The sequence below is a fragment of the Mytilus edulis genome, chromosome 1 (assembly GCF_963676685.1).
Source record: "Mytilus edulis chromosome 1, xbMytEdul2.2, whole genome shotgun sequence".
Lineage (NCBI taxonomy): Eukaryota > Metazoa > Mollusca > Bivalvia > Mytilida > Mytilidae > Mytilus > Mytilus edulis.
In genome coordinates this window covers 112,079,776-112,098,477 of record NC_092344.1, presented here as the reverse complement: position 1 = coordinate 112,098,477, position 18,702 = coordinate 112,079,776, and the positions used below count along the sequence as shown (strand labels likewise).

General features: G+C 32.3%; 2 protein-coding genes across 2 annotated transcripts; one reads left to right on the top strand and one right to left on the bottom strand.

The window, feature by feature from the left end:
* Positions 1-125: 125 nt before the first annotated feature.
* On the bottom strand, positions 126-4,653 carry LOC139499882 (proteasome assembly chaperone 3-like). Its single transcript, XM_071288487.1, has 4 exons — positions 4,544-4,653; positions 1,749-1,850; positions 1,259-1,345; positions 126-538 (listed from the first exon to the last, which is right to left on the bottom strand). The coding sequence occupies exons 1-4, from the start codon at positions 4,583-4,585 to the stop codon at positions 392-394; spliced, it is 378 nt and encodes a 125-aa protein (XP_071144588.1). The 5' UTR covers positions 4,586-4,653; the 3' UTR covers positions 126-391.
* Positions 4,617-8,778, top strand: LOC139499883 (transmembrane protein 14C-like). The gene is made up of 4 exons (XM_071288503.1): positions 4,617-4,725; positions 5,651-5,752; positions 7,802-7,889; positions 8,549-8,778. The coding sequence occupies exons 1-4, from the start codon at positions 4,629-4,631 to the stop codon at positions 8,589-8,591; spliced, it is 330 nt and encodes a 109-aa protein (XP_071144604.1). The 5' UTR covers positions 4,617-4,628; the 3' UTR covers positions 8,592-8,778.
* Positions 8,779-18,702: the final 9,924 nt, after the last annotated feature.

Sequence of the window (18,702 nt, the reverse complement as noted above, 5' to 3'; positions counted from 1 at the left end):
AAGATAAATGAACACAGTGATTTCTAAATTTTAAGTATTTAATTTAGGATTCTTTAGAAACGGTGGCATAACTCTAAGAATTGTATAATTTATCCCTCCAAAAATAAATGTTTAAAACAAACACATTATACACTTTAAAGCTTTATTGTTGTATAAAACTGTACTAAGAAAGATAACTTTATCAGATAAATGTGTTTTTGTACAGCTATTCAGTAATTTAGAACACAATCAGTTATCATACAATTAGCCATTTCATAGTTGTAATTGGTTATTTGTAATAGTTCAATAGTTCATATAGAGGTGATTCCTGTCTGACTCAAAGACTGACTACCATTAAGATGATCACTGGTAGTAGCTGGTGTATAGTGGGTACCATCATCCTCCTGTTGATTTAGGTACCAGTAACAACAGTTTTGACTATATTACTAATAGCAACTACTGTATCTCTAGATGTGTCTTGTAGTGACATTCCAAGCACCACTGGCTTTTTGCTGTCTATTTTGGAGAGTAGATTTTTGGCAAGAACATGGGTCAATGGCTGAAAAAGACAATGATTATAATGTTTGTTGTAAAGATTTTTAGAGGTCTCAGAACTAAGACAGACATTCCAAATTGTTCCCTTGATGATATTTGAAGATATTGCATAAAAATGAGCCAGTATTATTTACAGAATTTAATTATTATTAGAATTAACTAATGTTTAGATCTTATGCAAATGCCAATGCAACCAATTAGTTATCTTTTTGCAATGGCTGTGGTTACATTTTATGAAAACAATATTAATTCGCTGAGTGTATTTGCTTTTATGATGTAAATCTCTTCTTTTATTCAATATAAAAAAATTACACCTGCAAAGTACTCAATCTGTTGATAGAGAAGTAATGTAACCTGTTATCTAATTACTAACACTGCAGAACAAAACAACCATGTTCAATTTCAATAGTACTTTGGTTCATAGATTTTCAGGGGTCAGTACTCAGCACTAAGTAAGTATTTGCAGTTATCCATAGCATGCAATATCCAGGAGTACCGTAAGATCAATGACTATGATTTACAAGATTGAATTTATCTTGTAAAAATCAGGCTTTATTCTTTTGACATTATATGTTATTGCCCTAATATATGAATAAAATACTTATTAACTGTAAAGTCTAATTAAAATTAATACATGTGATAGTTGTGGTAAAAACTTCTTAGCCTACTCTTGATCACTACAAGAAAGCTTAAGTTATCATGGTTTTATGCATCTTAACATTACCTCATCAACACCTAGTAGAATTCGTGTTGAATACATGGGTTGTCTCCCTGCTTCTTCGTCTAACACCACATCTCTTTGTACTTCTATCTATTCAATAAATATAAGCAAAACACACTATTATTTCAAATGCATTCTAGGAAAACTTTGTTGCATTTCATACACTGCGTTGAGTAATTTAAGACTTCTAATACGAATCATTTGATATTAATCCTGGTGTAAAAATATTGTATCAGACTAGTCATGTATAATAATATTTTCTGATAATTAAATTATGGTTAATAACTTAAATATCTATGATTTAGCCAACTAATACAATAAACTGGCTCAGCAAGTAACTGAGTCCATGTTTTGAAATTAGTAAATAAAATACATCTTTCCTTTCCTTTTAACAATGTGCTGATATTACAATTTTCAATATAGTTATTTCAACTGCTTACATGTATGTATCATGTATACATTGTTAATGTTAAGTGGTATACATATAACGTACCAAATTTCCAATCTTGTTTAGCTGTGTGACTATAATAAATAGCTTATCACTGAAATGGCTACAGAGAACCTGTGTATTGTGTCCACCAATTAACTCACTTGTCTGAAACAAATATAATTAAACCGTTATCACGTCTAAAGAATTTTGATTATTTATATTTCACTCCAAAATTTTTCATCATGGATAACAGAGCGATAATTTTAATTTTACTTCAGTCCACTTTTCCCTATGTATATTTAGACTTCTAGACTGTGTTAGTTGTTATTGCCCTTTGTAGATACTCTTGTCCATGTATGTTATATTTAAAGGATTATTCCCAATTGTTTATACAAAAGTCATGAATATATAAATATGTTGAATATGTCAGTATTAAGATAGGATCCATGGGTATCCTGCAAAAATCTAAGAACCTGGTAGCACCCACATTTGAATTGTTTTCTTCTTTAGTTTACCTTTATCCTTGGTTTATTACAGAATGTGTACAAAAAATGTAAAGTTATACAACAAGTACACATGTATGTCACTTATAATTTACGGAAATCAAGTATATATTTCACAGAAAATTTCTTTTTTTGAAAAATTATTGTGAGGTATTTTCTAGTTGATTTAACCAACTTGGTACATGGACCAATAAAACATGTTTATTTGGTTACATTTTTTATTTAAAGTGTTCTCATTTTCTGATATGAATTCAGGTATATTTTATTTGTCTGGAAATTTGCTACATATTTCCACCAAATTAATTTGGAAAAATGTATTATTCATTTTCTCTTTAGATGAAAAAAAACCCAACTGGATACAAAATTATGAACAGATATATAAACATAACTTTAGACAACTCTGTCTCTATCACACAGATTGTGAAATTCATATAGTATCAGTGTCTTCATAGTACATTTTTGAGATAAAAATAAATAGTTGGGAATACCAAATTATGAAATAGTTTTTATTTATATTTCAAACATGAGTCCAATGACCAGTACATAGATCAGGCTGTAAGTTTTTACAATGGAAATTTCAGGGTCTTTTATTTATAAATGACTGTGCGGTATGGGTTTTGCTCATCGTGAAAGGCCGTACGGTGACCTATAGTTGTTAATTTTTGTGTCACTTGATCACTTGTGGAGAGTTGTCTCATCGTCAATCATACTACATCTTCTTATTATGTATAGATACCTGGAGCCAATCTTTCTTACCAAGGACCAACAGGAATTTGAACAATATACCAACATCAGTTTCATTGGCCAACACAGTTGAGTGATTAAAGGCTGCCTTAAACTGTTAAAGGCATACCCAGAAAGGAACTAGGCAAGACCAAGTTGTACATACTCTGACAAATGGAAGTTATTAACAACCTTGACTGGCTATACAGCACGGTCGGTACATACTCTGAAAGGAACTAGGCAAGACCAAGTTGTACATACTCTGACAAATGGAAGTTATTAACAACCTTGACTGGCTATACAGCACGGTTGGTACATACTCTGAAAGGAACTAGGCAAGACCAAGTTGTAATTAAATTCAATTATATTATGTTGCGAACATTTTTAAATGTATCATCGTGTGATGTGTTTTCGTACTAATAACAATTTTCACTGCTTACGGTTTTCACTGTTGAGTTTTTGTTCAGGTGTTTACTCAAATTTAAAAAGCATGTCCTGTCCAATGATTTTAGGTATCTATTTTTTTTTGTCAAGGCTTACTACGATTTTTTACTGTTGCCAATTACTTTGCGATTTTTGTATGTCAAAAAAACGGTGTCATATGTTTTCACATGAAATAAAAATTGGATCTGTACACGTACAGGAAATGACTATAAAATCCGGAAATGAGTAATTTCTAAAGTCATGGTTCTGGTGAATCATAAAAAGTAAATTAATAATTTCTTTTTACTAAAAATTACTAGTAAATAGTTTTAGGTTGGTGTTTCATGTGCTGAAATTGTTAGATTTTGATTTTTTTCAGATTAGCACCGGGTTTATACTTAAGACATTATTTTTGGGAATTACAAATAGCATTGTCAAAGTTTATGATTAAATGTGAAAAGCTAAGACTGCATGTTTTTCCTTTTATGTATTAAGGATATATATAAAAAGAATTGTCAATAGAATATTGAAATGAATGGAGTTTGAACAACCATTTTTATATATATAAGAACCCTGTAATTTTAACTCGCTGGTTTGTAATTAAAACGGTCAAAAAAATACATGACAGTCATATATCTTGAAGATCCAGTGTCTGACAGGCTAAAAACATATCTGGACATTATTTAACCCTTCAGAATTTTTTTAACAACTATTCTAGTGATGCATATTTTTGACATTAAATAAAAATGGCTAAATAGGTCAGTTTTATTAAATTTGTTCTAACGTCTTTGAATATGGTTTAAATTTGTCAAGTTTTAGTGGTGTTGTTGTTTTAAATATTAAAACTGAATAACCCGTCACAATTTACGCGTGTGAAATCGAAACCGATGAAATATGAATGATACAAAAAACATATATATGACATACGAAAACATATGACACGACAATATAAACTATATTCAGTTTTCAGTAGTCACGAAAATTTAGGGTAGATAGGGAGGCTGGAAACTACAATTTTTTATGCCTTGACCTGGGAAAAAATACTGTATTTTCATGTTGAGCTATATATATATATGTGCATGATATGACAGTAATTTGTCCTCAATAGAAATTTCAAGAAATAGTTTGCGTTTGTTTCAGCATTCCTGACATTCATTGAGGCTTATCATTATGCTGATGACTATCAGTTGTGTAATAACACCTGCTTACCTGTTTTGTTTTAACTGGGAAACTTGGACTTGCACTTGTCATGGTGTTGAATTATGTCCCCTGATTGTGACAAGGGGAGATAACAATGTCGACAAACCAGAAGGAAAACATGACCGATTTTGTCAGCATTGCTTACGCTTTAACAGTGACAGCAGGCGGATTGCTTGGTTATATTAGAGCAGGTTGATATATTGCATAATTGTCTACCACAAAATCATCATCAATTAGAATGACACATAGCTACTATTATTCAACCCATTTGAAATATGGAACAAACGCATCCAGCCTCTGGAGATCTTTTGAGTGTGAAGCCTAAACTTGATAATATGCATTTACCAATAACTGACATGGCATTGATAATATGCATTTGAGGTTACATTCATGTATAGCTTGTAACCTGCATATCGATTCTAGCACATTATCACAAGTCAAAATCTAGGACAAGGTCTAATCTTATTATCTGTGTCTTTACTGACTTTAGACAATGTTTCAAATGTCCTGTGCGACAGTGCCTATTTGCCTATCTTTAGTGTATTGATATTTCAGGGGCAGATCCAAGGGGGATGGAGGTTTCCAGGGTGGAGCCCCCTTTTTTTGACAATCATGCTTTTGAATAGGGACACCTGGGTAGAACCCCTTTTAAAAATGACTGAAACCACCCCTGTATGACGGTTAGAATGCTCTGTACTATAAGGCGTCAAACAGTCATTTTCGGCTACTTTAAGAACCAAATTGGTTAAAATTTTACCTACATTTGTCAAAATATCCATGCATACCATGATTCGTCAGAGTTCTCAAATAATTATCGTTACCGTTATTTTTGTAGAAAAAAAATAATGGGATTTATCGAAATCAGTTGGTATTTTTTCGTCGTTTAAAGAAAGTGTACACTTTATCGACATACATCAAAAACTAGCTGCTAGCACAGTTAATATAATGTTTTTCATGCTTTCTGAATAAACTTTTTTCTATGAGATAATCTTTTTCCTCAAAATACAGCAAACTTTTGCCATTCAATGAGTATGCATTAACACAGCATCAAAGGAATGCTGATATTTTTATTTTAAGTTTGTTCATTTTTTTTATTGAGAATTGTTATATTTATAGGAAGTATTCCATCTCTTGCTGCTGGTGTGGTTTGTGGTGGATTAATGGGAGTCGGTGCTTACCAGACATCACAAGATCCTAAAAATATTGGTCTCTCTCTTGGTAGGTATTTACCAGACATCACAAGATCCTAAAAATATTGGTCTCTCTCTTGGTAGGTATTTACCAAACATCACAAGATCCTAAAAATATTGGTCTCTCTCTTGGTAGGTATTTACCAGACATCACAAGATCCTAAAAATAATGGTCTCTCTCTTGGTAGGTATTTACCAGACATCACAAGATCCTAAAAATATTGGTCTCTCTCTTGGTAGGTATTTACCAGACATCACAAGATCCTAAAAATATTGGTCTCTCCCTTGGTAGGTATTTAATAGACATCACAAGATCCTAAAAATATTGGTCTCTCTCTCTTGGTAGGTATTTACCAGACATCACAAGATCCTAAAAATATTGGTCTCTCTCTTGTTTGGTATTTACCAGACTTCACAAGATCCTAAAAATATTGGTCTCTCTCTTGGCAGGTATTTACTAGACATCACAAGATCCTAAAAATAATGGTCTCTCTCTTGGTAGGTAAAAATTTACCAGACATCACAAGATCCTAAAAATATTTGTCTCTCTCTTGGTAGGTATTTACCAGACTTCACAAGATCCTAAAAATATTGGTCTCTCTCTTGATATGTTTTTAGTAAATTGTAATTGTTTCATTCAGGAACTAGTGGAACTAGTTTGTGATCCTAATAATACTATATTATAAGATATTTTGTTTTCCTGTTGTTGGTAATTATCTAACCTTTCATATAAAAAGGAAGATGTGGTATGATTGCCAATGAGACAACTCTCCATGAGAGACCAAATGACACATAATTAAAAGCTATAGGTTACGGTACAGCCTTCAACAAGGAACAAAACCCCTACTGCAGTCAGCTATAAAAGGCCCAGAATTCACAAATGTAAAACATAATTCAAGAGAAAATTAAAGGCCTTAGTTCATATTCGTGAATGTACATTTAAGTAAACACAGTTGTTGTTAAATTGTATAGTGCATGTGTTAATGATACATTACCTGTGCATGAATGACTGAATATAACCAGTTGCACAACCTCTTTTGATTGGTTAATGACCAACCAATTAATCAATCAACAGTGAACCATTCTGGTAATCAATCGACCAGTTATTAAATCACTTTTAAAAATCAATCAACAGTTTTGGGGTATTTCCCACTGGAAAACAATGACTTTGTTAATATGTTATAGTAGCTCAGATTTATGTGGATGAACAATTATCAATGAATCTAGGGATATTTATTTATGATTTCTCTAATTTTGGGTGCTTTTTTCACATTCCTTGATCGGTGTGAGAAAAATATTTCTCCTCACTAGTGAAATATCTGTTCTCGGCAAATGATTAGTTGAAATCTGATTATGACGTCAAAATTTTTTGTTTTCATCTGAATTTTCCTATTGTGACGTCATGAAAAAAGGCGACCATGCCTGATGACGTTGCATATAAAGAACACAAGTTTCTGAAAATCTTCGAAAAAGAAGGATAAAAATCATCAGATAAACAGATTCCGACACCATAACTTGTGTATTACGATATTTATCCACTCTCAACAGTTAAATTTTAATTATTTAAAAAGCTCGGCAAGCCTTGTACTTTAAATAATAAAATTTCACTCTCTCGAGTGGAGAAATATCGTAATACACTTGTTGCAGTGTAGGAATCTATATTTCTCTAATTCTTAAGTGTGTTGCCATTTTCCTAACCTGTTGATTATTTTTATTTCATCTACGTGCGGTTCTTATGATCTCAGTTCCTCATAGGTCAAAACTTGATTATGACCATTCCTGATGTAGTCACATAGAAAGAACACATCTGTTTGCAGATCATTTGAAAAGGAGGAATAAATGTGCATGCATATTGTTTAAAAATCATAAGAGAAACAGATTCCACTACCAAATCTTGTGTAATATGATATTTATCCAACCTCGACATGTAAATTTTAAATATTTAAAATGCACGGTGAGCCTCAAATTTTAAATTTCAAGTGGATAAATATATTGTATCACACTCAATGCAGTGGTAGAATCTATATTTATAAATGATAATTGTCGATATAATTATGTATATATATATACTTTGTAGTCACCAGTGCCTTACTGACAGGGGTAATGGGATATAGATTTATGAACTCAGGGAAATTTATGCCAGCTGGATTAGTAGCTGGCTTAAGGTAGGCTATTGTGTTAAAAAAGAATCAATGTATACACTCATTTAGATCTATTAAGGGAAATAATGACAACTTTACTCTCCAGAGAAAAAGATGCAAAAAGAAGTATGAACTTAACAAATATCACTATTGATAATCAAATGAAACTAGAATGATGAAAACTTGAAATATTTATATATCTGTTTTGATGACACATGATAAGAAAGATTTTACTGAACTGATGTTAGTGTTCAAAGAATTGTATTTATTGATATGTAAAATGGTGTTACTTTGTATATATTATAAACAGACAGAAAATCCACCTATCAAATGTCTTCAGATGTCAATTTTATTGACATAGCTTGAGCAAATATCCTAAAAAAAAGTTTGCAAGTAAGTCAAGCACATTTTTGGTTGACTTGAATTTCAACAAAAGCATTAAAATTGATGGTAATTTTGTTGGGAAGTATAAAATGATATTCTACTAAAACATGCACCATAGCTTGTATTTCAATTTGTTATTTGAAAATAAATCTTTACAAAAATACACATCCTTGATATATTACATGTATATGGTCAATTGGCTATCATACCACATCTTCTTTTTTATAATAACTAAAAAATATAACTCCTGTTGATATATCCTTAGATAATGTATCATATAATGAATGGTTTTTTTTCAGTGTATTGATGGTGTGTAGATATGGATACAGATTTATGAAATGATGAACATTAAGGACATTGCAGCAATATTGTTATAGTGAAGGCTATTTTTTATATGTTTTGAAACCTACATAGTGTTTATATATTGTTGTATGACAGTTTTTACCATCCATATGCATCATTATGATATGAAATTTGTCATTTTGATAAATGCTTGTTATGAAATAATAAAAAACATTCTTATAATTTGTTCCATCTTTTATCTGATAGAGGTTTGCCTCCTTATCCAAATTAATTATAACATTTAACAACAAAAGTGCACACACTGAAATGTCTTGCCTGCTTTACTGACCAATGACTTTTGTTGAAAGTCTGAAAAATAAAGGTAAAACTATAATTATCACATTTACTTAATATATTTAAAGCTCCCTAAAAAAGAGTCCAGGTCAATATAAATCCTGTCAGACAGACCTGTACACCTTTCTATTATTCCATTCATCAAATATTGTTGACCTATTGCTTATGGCAATTGATAAAACTGACCAAAACACAAAAACTTAACATTGACCGATGAATCATAAAAACAATGTCAAGGTCAGATGATACCTGTCAGACAGACATGAACACATTACAATTATTCCATATACCAAATATAGCAGACTTTTGATATTGCTATTAGTAATTTGATAAACATAACATAACACAAAAGCATAATGTTGACCAATGAATCCTGAGAATAAGGTCAAGGTCAGATGATATATAGGCTAGATTGACATGTTCACCTTTCAATCGTTATAGTTCACTTTTTGTCGAGCCTGCAACTTTTGTTGCAGAAAGCTCGACATAGGGATAGTGATCCGGCGGCGGCGGCGGCTACGGCGGCGGCGTTACCTCACTTCTTAAAAGCTTTATATTTTAGAAGGTGGAAGACCTGGATGCTTCATACTTTGTATATAGATGCTTCATGTTACGAAGTTTCCGTCAGTCACATGTCCAATGTCCTTGACCTCATTTTCATGGTTCAGTGACCACTTGAAAAAAAAGTTCAAATTTTTTGTAATGTTGAATTCTCTCTTATTATAAGTAATAGGATAACTATATTTGATATGTGAGTACCTTGCAAGGTCCTCGTGTCTGTCAGACAGTTTTCACTTGACCTCGACCTCATTTCATGGATCAGTGAACAAGGTTAAGTTTTGGTGGTCAAGTCCATATCTCAGATACTATAAGCAATAGGGCTAGTATATTCGGTGTATGGAAGGACTGTAAGGTGTACATGTCCAACTGGCAGGTGTCATCTGACCTTGACCTCATTTTCATGGTTCAGTGGTTATAGTTAAATTTTTGTGTTTTGGTCTGTTTTTCTCATACCATATATGCAATAGGTCTACTATATTTGTTGTATGGAATGATTGTTAAGTGTACATGTCTAGCGGGCAGATGTCATGTGACCATGACCTCATTTTCATGGTTCAGTGGTCAAAGTTAAGTTTTTGAGTTTTGGTCTTTTTATCTAATGCTATATGCCATAGGTCAACTATATTTGGTGTATGGAAATATTTTATGATCTTTATGTCAGTTGAGCAGGTTTTATTTAACCGTGACCTCATTTTCACGGTTCATTGCACAGTGTTAAGTTTTTGTGTTTTGGTCTATTTTTCTTAAACTATAAGTAATGTGTCAACTATATATGTTGTATACAAGCATTGTTAGCTGTACCTGTCTGCCTGGCATGGTTCATCTGACCTGGACCTCTTTTTCAAGGTTCATTGGTCTTTGTTCAGTTATCTTGGTTAATGTTAAGTTAATGTGACAGTTGTAATAAAGCTTAGCTTTATACTTAGGACTATCAACATAATATCAATGATTAGTATAGAAGGCGAGACATTTCAGCGTGTGCACTCTTGTTTCTTATAGTACTTGAATAACAGACCAAAAGACAAAAAAATAACATGGACTAACGAACCATGGAAAGGATATATGACAGACATAAACTTTGTAACTTGAGGTATCTGCATACAGTATTATTATGTGATTAAAAAATAAAGTGTTGCCATTTATCAGTAAAAAGTTCAGGTTTCTGCAATTAAACAAAGACAAGATAGTACAGCACTACTTATTGCCATGCAGCAGCAGGGATAAGGAACCAATTTGATGACAGATAAATAGATGCAATAAAGATTTCATTAATCCATAGCCATAAAAGTTTCTACATCTGAAAATTAGTCATTAAAACCATGAAATTGAGATTAAGGTGGTAAAGGTGTCTATATTAAAAGTAATAGAATTTGTTCACACTTTGCCAAAACATAGTGTTCAAAAATATAATAAAAATGTTAAAAGGTCACCGCGCATTTTTGTCGAGCCTGCAACTTTTGTTGCAGAAAGCTCGACATAGGGATAGTGATCCGGCGGCGGCGGCTACGGCGGCAGCGTTAGCTCACTTCTTAAAAGCGTTATATTTTAGAAGGTGGAAGACCTGGATGCTTCATACTTTGTATATAGATGCTTCATGTTACGAAGTTTCCGTCAGTCACATGTCCAATGTCCTTGACCTCATTTTCATGGTTCAGTGACCACTTGAAAAAAAAGTTCAAATTTTTTGTAATATTGAATTCTCTCTTATTATAAGTAATAGGATAACTATATTTGATATGTGCGTACCTTGCAAGGTCCTCGTGTCTGTCAGACAGTTTTCACTTGACCTCGACCTCATTTCATGGATCAGTGAACAAGGTTAAGTTTTGGTGGTCAAGTCCATATCTCAGATACTATAAGCAATAGGGCTAGTATATTCGGTGTATGGAAGGACTGTAAGGTGTACATGTCCAACTGGCAGGTGTCATCTGACCTTGACCTCATTTTCATGGTTTAATGGTTATAGTTAAATTTTTGTGTTTTGGTCTGTTTTTCTCATACCATATGCAATAGGTCTACTATATTTGTTGTATGGAATGATTGTTAAGTGTACATGTCTAGCGGGCAGATGTCATGTGACCTTGACCTCATTTTCATGGTTCAGTGGTCAAAGTTAAGTTTTTGAGTTTTGGTCTTTTTATCTAATGCTATATGCCATAGGTAAACCATATTTGGTGTATGGAAATATTTTATGATCTTTATGTCAGTCGAGCAGGTTTTATTTAACCGTGACCTCATTTTCACGGTTCATTGCACAGTGTTAAGTTTTTGTGTTTTGGTCTATTTTTCTTAAACTATAAGTAATGTGTCAATTATATATGTTGTATAGAAGCATTGTTAGCTGTACCTGTCTGCCTGGCATGGTTCATCTGACCTGGACCTCTTTTTCAAGGTTCATTGGTCTTTGTTTAGTTATCTTGGTTAATGTTAAGTTTATGTGACAGTTGTAATAAAGCTTAGCTTTATACTTAGGACTATCAACATAATATCAATGATTAGAATAGAAGGCGAGACATTTCAGCGTGTGCACTCTTGTTTCAAGATACAGGTTGTGACAAAATGCCACATTTTGTATGGATATAATAACATAATTATGTGATTAGAAGATAAACTAAATGATAGAATTGTAAAATAAAATACGAGAAGATAGCTTTTAGAAAATGCTTTCAGAATATCAAAAGAAAAGATAGGGTCACTGTGCGTTTTTTCCAGCTAAAATACATAATAGCAAAATTCCATGTAGATTCCTTCAGAAAATGCGCTATTTCAGAGTTACCTCCCCTTAAAAACATTTAAAAATCTGTATTTCTGTATCAAATTTTGCTAACTTGATAAAAAAACTGGACCTTAGATTCTCTGTTTTTTACAATCCAAGATGTAAGGCCAACTGACATGTTCCAGATGGAAACTTCATGCCACAAGTCATTGTATACAAGATATGGATCGCCCCCTACTTGCTTTTTCACAGATAACAGACTGTTCAACTTACATGATTTATGGGGGATTTACCCCATGAGAGATGTTGACCTGAATTTTGAAATTCTTTACTATATTTGTAGGACTCAAGTACACGGATGCCCCATCCACACTATCATTTTTTATGTTCAGTGGACCGTGAAAATGGGACAAAATCTCTAATTTGGCATTAAAATTAGAAGGATCATATTATAGGGAACATGTTTACTAAGTCAAGTTGATCGGACTTCAACTTCATCAAAAACTACCTTGACCAAAAACTTTAACCAAAACTTTAACCTGAAACGTGACAGACGGATGGACGGACAGACAGAAGAACAGACAGACAGAGGCACAGACCAGAAAACATAATGCCCATAAATTGGGCATAAAAATAACCAGATGCTCCACAGGGCACAGCTTTATAAGACCGCAGAGGTCGAACCCTGAACGGTTGGGGCTAGTATGGACACAACATTCAAACTGGATACAGCTCTGAATTTGGATTGTGATTAAATAGTTGACACAGCATAGGTTTCTGACACAGAATGAATGTGGTCTAATGAACTTAAAAATTCACTTTGCTGTTGAATATTAATCCTTTGATATTTGAAGAAATTTTCTTTTCCTTTCTGAAATAAGAAAAATTGAACCCCACTAATTTTTTTTCACCTCCCCCTTTCAAAAATTTAAAAATGATCTCAATTCAAATTTCTAATGGAGTTTTCAACAATAACTACTCATTTAAATACATCATAAAATATTAAAATGTAAAATAAAGTGCTTGTTATCACTGAATGGTAAAGATTGTTTTAATTTATCAGTTGGTAGTAAAAGTGAATATACATTGTATATTGTATAAAACAATGATTTAAGTTGATTCAACTACTATTCTGGACAAAGAAAGATAACTCCAATTGAAAATTTCTTGCTATTGCACAACATTGTGCAATTAGATATTTCTTGCTATTGCGCAATACTGTGCAATTGAAAATATTTGCTATTGCAGAATACTGTGCAATTGAAGATTTCTTGCTATTGCGCAATACTGTGGAATTGAAAATTTCTTGCTATTGCACAATACTGTGCAATTGAAGATTTCTTGCTATTGCTGAATACTGTGGAATTGAAAATTACTTGCTATTGCACAATACTTAATATAATAATTTTGGATCCTGATTTGAACCAACTTGAAAACTGGGTCCATAATCAAAAATCTAAGTACATGTTTAGATTCAGCATATCAAAGAAGCCCAAGAATTCAATTTTTGTTAAAATCAAACTTAGTTTAATTTTGGACCCTTTGGACTTTAATGTAGACCAATTTGAAAACGGGACCAAAAATTAAGAATCTACATACGCAGTTAGATTTGGCATATCAAAGAACCCCAATTATTCAATTTTTGATGAAATCAAACAAAGTTTAATTTTGGACCCCGATTTGGACCAACTTGAAAACTGAGCCAATAATAAAAAAATCTAAGTACATTTTTAGATTCAGCATATCAATTCAATTTTTGTTAAAATCAAACTAAGTTTAACTTTGGACCCTTTGGACCTTAATGTAGACCAATTTGAAAACAGGACCAACCAGATGCTCCGCAGGGCGTAGCTTTATACGACCGCAGAGGTTGAACCCTGAACGGTTAGGGCAAGTATGGACACAACATTCAAGCTGGATTCAGCTCTAAATTTGGATTGTGATTAAATAGTTGACACAGCATAGGTTTCTGACACAGAATGAATGTGTTCTAATGAACTTAAAATTTTTGTTTCTCTTAGAGCAATTCACTATGCTGTTGAATATTAATCCTCTCAAAAAAATGTTTGAAGAAATTTTCTTTTTTATTTATGAAATTTCAAATGAGAAAAATTGAACCCAATTTTTTTAATCACATCCCCCTTTCCCTTATTCCAAAACTAATCTCAATTAAAATTTCTAATGGAGTTTGCAACAATAACTACTCATTTAAATACATCATAAAATATTAAGATGTAAAAAAACTGCTTGTTATCACTGAATGGTAAAGATTATTTTAATTTATCAGTTGGTAGTAAAAAGTGAATATACATTGTATATTGTATATAACAAAGATTTAAGTTGATTCTGGACAAAGAAAGATAACTCCAATTAAAAAAAAATCTTGCTATTGCACAATATTTTGCAATTAGATATTTCTTGCTTACTATTCTGGACAAAGAAAGATAACTCTAATTAAAACAAAATTTGATATTTCACAATATTGTGCAATTAGATATTTCTTGCCATTGCGCAATACTGTGCAATTGAAAAGACTTGCTATTGCACAATACTTAATATAATAATTTTAGATCCTGATTTGGACCAACTTGAAAACTGGGCCCATAATAAAAAATCTAAGTACATTTTTGGATTCAGCATATCAAAGAACCCCAAGATTTCAATTTTTGTTAAAATCAAACTAAGTTTAATTTTGGACCCTTTGGACTTTAGTGTAGACCAATTTGAAAACAGGACCAAAAATGAAGAATCTACATACACAGTTAGATTTGGTATATCAAAGAACCCCATTTATTCAATTTTTGATGAAATCAAACAAAGTTTAATTTTGGACCCCGATTTGGACCAACTTGAAAACTGGGCCAATAATCAAGAATCTAAGTACATTTTTAGATTCAGCATATCAAAGAACCTAACTGATTCATTTTTTGTCAAAATCAAACTAAGTTTAATTTTGGACCCTTTGGACCTTAATGTAGACCAATTTGAAAACGGGACCAAAAGTTAAGAATCTACATACACAGTCATGACAGTTAGATTCAGCATATCAAAGAACCCCAATTATTCAATTTTGATGAAATCAAACAAAAGTTTAATTTTGGACCCTTTGGGCCCCTTATTATGTTGGGACCAAAACTCCCAAAATCAAACCCAACCTTTCTTTTATGGTCATAAACCTTGTGTTTAAATTTCATAGATTTCTATTTACTTATACTAACGTTATGGTGCGAAAACCAAGAAAAATGCTTATTTGGGTCCCTTTTTGGCCCCTAATTCCTAAACTGTTGGGACCTAAACTCCCAAAATCAATACCAACCTTCCTTTTGTAGTCATTAACATTGTGTTTAAATTTCATTGATTTCTATTTACTTAAACTAATGTTATTGTGCGAAAACCAAGAATAATGCTTATTTGGGCCCTTTTTTGGCCCCTAATTCCTAAACTGTTGAGACCAAAACTCCCAAAATCAATCCCAACCGTTCTTTTGTGGTCATAAACCTTGTGTCAAAATTTCATAGATTTCTATTAACTTAAACTAAAGTTATAGTGCGAAAACCAAGAAAATGCTTATTTGGGCCCTTTTTGGCCCCTAATTCCTAAAATGTTGGGACCAAAACTCCCAAAATCAATACCAACCTTCCTTTTGTGGTCATAAACCTTGTGTTTAAATTTCATAGATTTCCATTCACTTTTACTAAAGTTAGAGTGCGAAAACTAAAAGTATTAGGACGCCGGACGACGACGACGACGACGACGCCGACGCCAACGTGATAGCAATATACGACGAAAATTTTTTCAAAATTTGCGGTCGTATAAAAATTAAGAATCTACATACACAGTTAGATTCGGAATATCAAAGAACCCCAATTATTCAATTTTTTGATGAAATCAAACAAAGTTCAATTTTGGACCTTTTGGGACCCTTATTCCTAAACTGTTGGGATCAAAACTCCCAAAATCAAACCCAACCTTCCTTTTATGGCCATAAACCTTGTGTTTAAATTTCATTGATTTCCATTGACTTATACTAAAGTTATGGTGCGAAAACCAAGAATAGGGCTTATTTGGGCCCTTTTTTGGTCCCTAATTCCTAAACTGTTGGAACCAAAACTCCCAAAATCAATCCCAACCTTGTGGTCATAAACCTTGTGTCAAAATTTCAGATTTCTATTTACTTATACTAAAGTTATGGTGCGAAAACCAAGAATAATGCTTATTTGGGCCCCCAATTCCTAAACTATTGGGATCTCAACTCCCAAAATCAATCCCAACCTTTCTTTTGGGGTCATAAACCTTGTGTTTAAATTTCATTGATTTCTATTTACTTATACTAAAGTTATTGTGCGAAAACCAAGAATAATGCTTATTTGGGCCCTTTTTTGGCCCCCAATTCCTAAACTGTTGGAACCAAAACTCCCAAAATCAATCCCAACCTTCCTTTTGTGGTCATAAACCTTGTGTCAAAATTTCATAGATTTCTGTTTACTTAAAGTAAAGTTATAGTGCGAAACCAAGAAAATGCTTATTTTGGCCCTTTTTGGCCCCTAATTCCTAAAATGTTGGGACCAAAACTCCCAAAATCAAACCCAACCTTCCTTTTGTGGTCATAAACCTTGTGTTAAAATTTCATAGATTTCTATTTACTTTTACTAAAGTTAGAGTGCGAAAACTAAAAGTATTCGGACGACGCAGACAATGACGCCAACGTGGTACCAATATACGACAAAAAAAATTTCAATTTTTGCGGTCGTATAAAAAGTTCATGAGCACTCCTTCAGAATACTAGGACCTCCTTGGCTTTGCAATGAACTTTGTGACCTAAAGGTTGCTGGTTTCATTACTTTGATTCTTTGTTGAATGAAGCATAAATGACTGATGACAAGACTGCTTTCATGTGTTTCATTATTTTCATATCAGTTACCCAATTAAAATCTCACTATCTCTGATTTTCTTTCATTTGGCATTTCAATATCAAAGCTTCTTGTGTTTTACCATATAGCTTACTCAACAAGTGAAACTGTGAGCTACGGCACACTGATGATACCCTGGCCCAGTAAACAGGAAGTTGTTGAGTGATGAATCTGAAAAAGCATCACACAGTATAGCTGACTTATACCCTGAAACCAAATTTTAGAAATCCTTGTAGTGTAGTTCCTGAGAAAAATGTGACGAAAATTTTTAACTTGGATGTGATGTGTAAAATGATGTACAGTACCTTACCAATAGTATTTGTCACCTGCATTTTTTTGCTATTATTTCATATAAAAACACATTTTTTGTCAAAAAAATATTTTAAGGGCATTTATGGTTGGATTTTTATAATCAAGGCCTTAAAAGACGTAGAATTGTCCAAAGTATGATTGATTATTTGATAATAGTTTTCTGTCTTCAGGTGCTTTTGTTTTCTCTTGATTTAAACACATACAATAAATTTTCATAACCTAATTTGGTTGAATATATAGCGAATTTTTTAACAGAAAATAATATTTGTGTTTATCTTGTGAAAAAATAAAAATGATCCACAAAAAGAATATTTAAGAATTGAATGCTTCTTTTTGTAAATTTATTGGGTGGTAAAAGCGTTGACCGAAGTACATTTTGTATGAAGCGCTTCCGCGCTTCATTCTAAAAATGTACGCACGGTCAACACTTTTACAACCCTATAAAGTTTCAAAAAGAAGTATTCAATACTTATAATTACATTTTTTTAGCTAAAATCATGAAAACACGATTTTTATCCAGTTTTATTTAATTCACCTGTGCACTTTTTTGTGGGACCTCGTGTTATCATGCATGATAAATGTTATTGTCTGATGCAATTGTTTACGGAATAACATGTTAGCCAATCAGAATAACTTATTATAATGAAACTTACATCTAATGTAATTATAACCAAATAAACAAATAAATCTGTGACATTTCTGCTTCTATTGGTACCAAATAGCTTAAAATCAAACCAAAAATGACCCCAAAATATTTTTTTTGAAAAAATGTTGTTTTATATACAATATATGTCATATATAGTGAAAAAATTCATGTGACGAATACTTATGGCCACACTCTGTAAGTGTTTGATAAACAGGAAGTTGCTGAGTGATGAATCTGAAAACACATCACACTGTATAGCTGACTTATATAAAGCATGAAACAAAATTTCAAATTTTATTTTATGAAGATCCTGAGAAAATGCGACGAAAAATATTTATGGGATGAACAGACAGAGTAAAGCAGTATACTCCCACATTTTTAAAGCGGGGGTATAATAATAAAACTTATTCCTGTTGATAGAAATGGTCATTGTTTGTTGGTCCACATTATTCATCCATCTTAAAACTAGAAACTCATAAGAAGGCTTCTGTCCAAGTTATATTCCAATCAATGAGACAAATTTTAGAAAAATAATAACAATTAACTTAGTCCACTCGCTGTTTTGACTTGAAGTAAAAGTCTTAGCTTCATGAACTTTGACCATTTCTGTGGTGACAAGCATGAATGCCGATCAAATAAAAAAACTTAACAAAAAAGGAAATAACAAATAAA